Below are 6,161 nucleotides of genomic sequence, written 5' to 3' on the forward strand. Positions count from 1 at the left end.
CAATTTCAGACAAAGCAGACAGTGAAGCAAGGAAAATGGCCATGGGCATTACCTAGTGATTTAAGAGATCAATCCTCCAAGAGGATATGGCCATCCTAAAATGTGTATGCCCCTAGCAGCACAGTGTCAAGTATGGGAGGCAAAATCTGAAAGTCGTCCAAGGAGAAATCCACCAGGGAAGTGAGAGATTTCAACACGCCTCTATCAATAATCAGCAAATCAAGCAGACAGCTGACTAGAAAAGATACACAAATCCGAACAGCAGTGTCAGCCAACTGGATCTCTTTGTACAGAATACTCCACACAACACCTGTGGGATCGAAATCCTCTCAAGCTCACGAGGAGCATTCACAAAGGTAGAGCATATTCCTGGGCCGAAACCTCACTTTAACGGATATAAAGGAATAGGAACCATAACGAATATGTTCTTAATCTGAAAGCTTAAGACAGCATTAAGAAGATTTGGTGGATGAGGCTGGACTGCAGAATGTTCCAAGTAAAGCTAGCCATATTACAAACACATGACAAAAGAGAAGAAAAACAAGTCACTGAGGGTTATGAGTAAAACAGGGCTCACCTAAGTAACTTCAGAGGAGAAATTAGTCTGCAAGGCGGCAAATGGCAATAAAAGCTGTTGTGCAGGCATGGTAATCCACCACGTGGACCCATAATCCCAGCGATTTAGGAGGCTGTGACAGTAGGATCACAAGTTTGAGGGCAGCCTCAGTAACTTGGTGAGGTCCAAAGCAACACAGTGAGAACCTGGCTCCAAAGGAAGAGGGCTAGGGATCTGGCTCACTGATAAAGCACCCCAGTGTCAAAATAGTCATCATTATCATAATAAAACTGTTGCACTCCAATGAACTAACCTACTGCCCATGGGAATACAGGTTAACCAATCCGTCTACTTGCACATGTACACTGGAATGAAATGACTACCGAAATGGTCAGTGGGTGGGGGGAGGCAGAATTCTTACTGCTGGAAGGAGGTACCCATAACAAAGTGGCAGAAGCAAGATTTCTGCAATTCCTCATGGAATAGAACTGGGGAGATGGGCTTGGATTTCCATTAAGCTTACTATACATGCTGAAGATAATATCTAATATGATATTCATAGCAATGTGTGTACACATGGGTTAGTAGGCACACAGAGATTTGCTTCTTTCAGCTGCAACAGCCTAGAAAAACACTACACCCAAGTTAGAACAAGCCTGGCTGATGCTCACTTTTGAGTTTCTAACACCACTTTCTAATGACTAGTGATAATGAAATGGAGAAATGTCTGAGTCAAGAAACTTGGACAAGTGTAGGACCACAGCACATGGGAGGCACAGGGTTCAATCCTCAGCACTGGGTAAACATAAACAATAAAATAATGGCATTCTATCCATCTACAACTACAAAAATATTTTAAAATAAAAAAGAACAAGAGGAGAAGGGGGAGGAGGAGGAGGAGGAGCCTGAAACACATGTAAATGTGTGATGCACAAGATAAGCCAAAGAGCAAGGAATGACACAAAAAGTTACCACAATCGCAGGAAGACATCCACATAACCACGGAGGCACCGAAAGGGCTACTGTTGCTCATGACTTGAAAATATTAGCCAAAGGAGAAACAGTCAACGATTGGGTTATAACCTTTGAAAGTACAAAAGAAACAGTCATCGGAATAGAAACCATGAGATAAAAGAATGATTTAATAAACAAGAAGCATAAATGGAGGAGCAGGGTTAGATTTTCCACACAGCACAATTCCAAAGGATGTGTGTACCAGGTCCACACGGGTTACCTGTGACCTGTTCTCAAAAATTTCCTCTCCAAGAGCACAGTGTGGAAAGGTTAAAGGATAACCTCACTTTGGAAGCATCTGGCAAACTCTACTTCAGCCAGGTGACCAAAGTCGAGTTCAACACTGAAAATTTATGTGGATAGTATGCACCCTTGTAGGATCAGACAGCAATGGCTTTTTGCTGTTGCCGTGTTTCTCCCACAACTCACATCAGTTCACTCATGAGCCTAACTTCAAAATATCCTCATGGAGGATATGCTTCAAAGGGCCTTCGGAGTCACCCTCAGTACTCTCAAGCATAGCAAAGTGAGCAACAACTGGGCAATGGTCACAGACAAGAGGGGCTGAAAGCAACAGGAAAGCTAAATATATTGTGGTGGCCTGGCTGGGTTCTTGCAACAGAAAAAGGCTCAAATGTGAGAACTGAGAGAGTAGGAATAATGCTTGCACTCTGGTTTCTTCTGATTCTGGGTAACCACCACCAGGGGAGAGTTGGAGCCCCCAGAGTCACCACAAGAAGAAATCACACAAGAATACCACTGCAAAATCTCTGAACACTATCTTTCTAAGGAGCCTCAACCTAAACATGGAGGCCTGGATCTGCATGCTAGTAGTAAAGAAGGCTTCTGGCTTCAAAATTAGAAGATTCAATGAGGCTCCAAATACAATGACTCCTGATGCAATAGCTGAAACATCTTGGAGAGAAGACGAAATGACCCCTCAGATCAAGAATTAAGGACATTGCCACTCTAATGAGAAAACACTATTCACTGGTGCCAGCATAGAGCTGATTCAGATGTGGCACTGGCCTGACAAACATTTTAAAGAACCCGTCATAAAAATACTTCCTAAGCCAATTACAAAGAGTCTAGAGGGGTGTGGCGGGAATATAAGGAACTCAGTAATAAACAGATTTTTTTTTTGACAGAAATTAAGGAACAGAGGAAATGCAGTCATGGAAATTTGGAAATATCGCTGGATTGGCCCAACAGTGGGATAGAGATAAGCAAGATCCTATTTGTACACTTGTGGTGTGATCGGTAGAGTTCCTCTATCTTAACCGTAAAGATATAGACTGAATGAACAAGTGAGCAGACCCTCAAGAATTTAGGATGGCAACTGAATTTTAACATCCCTTGATCAAACTTCCAGAGAAGGAGATGTAGCTGAAAGAGCATTGTAAGAAACACAGGCTGCTTAGGACACTGCCTTCTGGCAGCCTGCTGCTTGTCTCTCAGTACACCATCTCTGCCCAACCTGGGCCCAGGGCAGTTGCTGGTAGGCGGGCATGTTCCTCACCTAAGACAGAAAAGGAGGTTTCAGAGCCTGATGTCCCTGGGGTCAGTGGCATCAGAGCCCTGAGAGGTGCTTTTACATTTGGGCAGCCATTTGTCACAGGAGGCTACTGAGCACCTGCAATGTGGCTGGCTAGAACTGAGATCTTAAAATACAGAGAGACTTTTGTAGGGTTCCTACCAAAAAAAATGTATACTTATTTAGTTATTTCATGTTGGCCACATATGAAATTGACAATAAATTTCCTCATAAATTTCTACCACTGATTTTGAAAAAGACAGACACACAAGAAATTTGTGGCTGGAAATGTCCAAAATTTGAGGAAGAACATACAAAACAAAATAAATGAACTGCACACTGACATGTGTAGATGAATCCATGGTGAGATATATCAAAGTTCATCTATTGAAATTCCTACTAACATTGAAAGGGACAAGAAATAAAATGACACATTGATGAGGGGCAGTGACACTGAGTTGAAGCACTGCAGATTTCTCATGGAGCTCTGGGCTCTATTAGGAAGTGACAAAACCATTTTCAGCTGTTGGAAAAACAGTACTGTCAAAGGAGAATTTCACATGCCTGAAAGGGAAGCAAAGACAGGAAGCCGAAAGCAAAGAGATGTGCAGAAAGAGCGACTGAGTTGTGTGCTGAAATAGGAAAGGGAATCATGAAAGTAGGCAGCTAAGAGAAATGAATGAAGAGCAGTAGAAGAAGCATCCCCAAGGGACAGACCTTAGGCGAGCCTTTTCCTTATGAATTGTGAATGACCAACACCCACATGACACAACCAATCTACAACTGAGACTATTTTGTTCACCAGTGAGGGAGGCCCACATCCCCAATGGACCCCTGATTTCCACAGTTCAACTGACTGTGGATTGAGGACTCAGCCAAGTCAAGGCCAGAGCAAACCCTGACAAAATATTCAACAGCCACACACACAAACGTGATTAAAAAACAAACACAAACCTCAAAAAGTGTTCAAGTAAACCAGAGAAAAGCAGGAGAGGGGTAGAAAGAGGGATGAGATACAGAGGAAAGCAAAGAAACCAATGGAGGTACTTAGACACTGGCATTGGAGCAAATATCAGGTGACTGAGCTAAACCCATCACTTAAAATTAAGGCCGATGTGGGCCAAGTCTGTCAAAACCGACCTAATTTCACATCATGTTTGCATGAGGTTCATTTGCACTTCAACAGTATAGGTCAATGCATTGAAAGAGTGTTCAGACAGCCACATCATGCACACATGAATCTACAAAGCTGAAATGGTACAGTCATATGAAAACAGACCCCAACGCAAGGAAACCTAGTAGAGGCAGACAGATCCCACCCTGCAGGCAGACAGCAAAAAAGTCTTTCCCGATCTGGCCCCTCTCTTTCACCCCGCAGCTGGTGGGCTTAGGGCCACCTGTGGCTCCCCTGGGGGGCTCTGTTCTTGTCCCTGTGGGAGAAATCATGACATTTTGGTTCCTAGTTTGGTGTAATTGACTATAAATGAGTGCTAGAGTTTGGAGAGCTGAATACTCCTCCCTGTGCCCAGAAGCCCTGGGGGACTCCACACGTGTCTGCTGAACCACCTCCTTCCCACTGAGTCTCTCAGGGAGCAGAGGCTGTTTTGATAGGGTCAAAGGAAGGGTCTCTTGACATCACACTCAACAAGTGGCCAATCCTGCAGGTGCAGCCAATGAGGTTGCTCAGAGCCTGCCTGGGAAATGAGGGGCTGTGGGCGCCCACTCAGAAGACTGCAGGCGCCATGGGCAGAGCAAGGCAAAGAGCCAGCGCTCAGCGGCGGAAGCAAAAGCGGCCCGGGGATCCTCCAGCCACCTGCGCAGCTGTCGCGGTCATGGGCGCTAGTCGCGCGCGGTGCCCACCTGTCCAAGTCGGGGTCGGGAGCCAGGCGGCAGGCAGGGAGCTCGCGCCGGCCAAGCGGCGGCGGGGAAAGGCGCGGCGCAAGAGCTGGTGGCGGCGGGTCCAGGAGACCTGCGCCAAGAATCTGCTGCTCCCTCCGCAGCTGCGGAACCAGCGGGCGCCCGCGCCCACCCCAGCGGCCCCCGCCACGTCCCCGGGTGAGCTGGACCTGGGCGCGCAGCGCGAGCGCTGGGAGACGTTCCGCAAGCTGCGGGGCCTGAGCTGCGAGGGTGCCGCCAAGTTCCTGCTGGACACCTTCGAGTTCCCGGGCCTGGTGTACCACACCGGGGGCTGCCACTGCGGCGCTGTCCGCTTTGCGGCCTGGGCCCCTGAGGATCTGCACGTGGTGGAGTGCAGCTGCAGGCTGTGCAAGAAGAAGCAGCACCGCCACTTCCTCGTTCCAGCCGAGCGCTTCACGCTGCTGCAGGGCGCCGAGAGCATGGTCACCTACCCGTCCAACACGCACCCGGCGCTGCACAGCTTCTGCAGCAGGTGCGGGGTGCAGAGCTTCCACTCCGCGAAGTCCGACCCGCGTGTGTACGGCGTCGCCCCGCACTGCCTGGACGCGGGCACTGTGCGCAGCATGGTCATCGAGGAGGTCGATGGTGAAGCTTGGGAACAGGAGGCCACTGAAGAGGAGGAGGAGGACGACGACGCCATGCAGAACGCGTCCATCGAGATGGCCCTTGCCTGTCCTGGTCAAGAGGAGCAGTGACTGGGGCCACCAACAAGCTGAATCCAGTGTGCGGGTGGGGGCCCCTCCAGCCAACCTCTGCAGCACTTGGGGAAACAATCCTTCTCCCGGTGTGCAAGCTACCTTTCCCTCTTTACCCCTTCCCCTCCAGTTCTGTTCAAGGGACTTTCTCCGAATCCAGAACTTGAGCACACACCCCTTCTTCTGTGTACAATGATCACCGTGACATCCAACAAGCAAGTAGTGTCTCCACGTTTTCAAGTCATCTCTTCCATCACTCGGTTGTGCCATTCGTCCTGAAGGATCCCCACATGGCTGGTGGGAATCCCGTGTACTGTACGTTTCTGGTGCTATTGTGAACAGGCTTGTGTGCAACACGTGCATTTTAGTGTGCTGGGTGGCTACATCCCAACACTTTTGTGAACACTTACAGGACGTTCTCCCCGGGTTTCCTGAGGGTTTGTGT

At 48.2% G+C, this 6,161-nt stretch overlaps 1 protein-coding gene across 1 annotated transcript; it reads left to right on the plus strand.

The window, feature by feature from the left end:
* Window positions 1-4,846: 4,846 nt before the first annotated feature.
* LOC308639415 (centromere protein V-like protein 3) lies at window positions 4,847-5,716 on the plus strand (the record flags this gene model as incomplete). The annotated part of the gene is made up of 1 exon (XM_081277677.1): window positions 4,847-5,716. One exon carries the CDS (start codon window positions 4,847-4,849, stop codon window positions 5,714-5,716), a length of 870 nt encoding a protein of 289 aa, XP_081133803.1.
* Window positions 5,717-6,161: the final 445 nt, after the last annotated feature.

The sequence above is a fragment of the Spermophilus citellus genome (genome assembly GCF_964194105.1).
Source record: "Spermophilus citellus genome assembly, chromosome: X".
In the NCBI taxonomy this organism is placed as follows: Eukaryota; Metazoa; Chordata; class Mammalia; order Rodentia; family Sciuridae; genus Spermophilus; species Spermophilus citellus.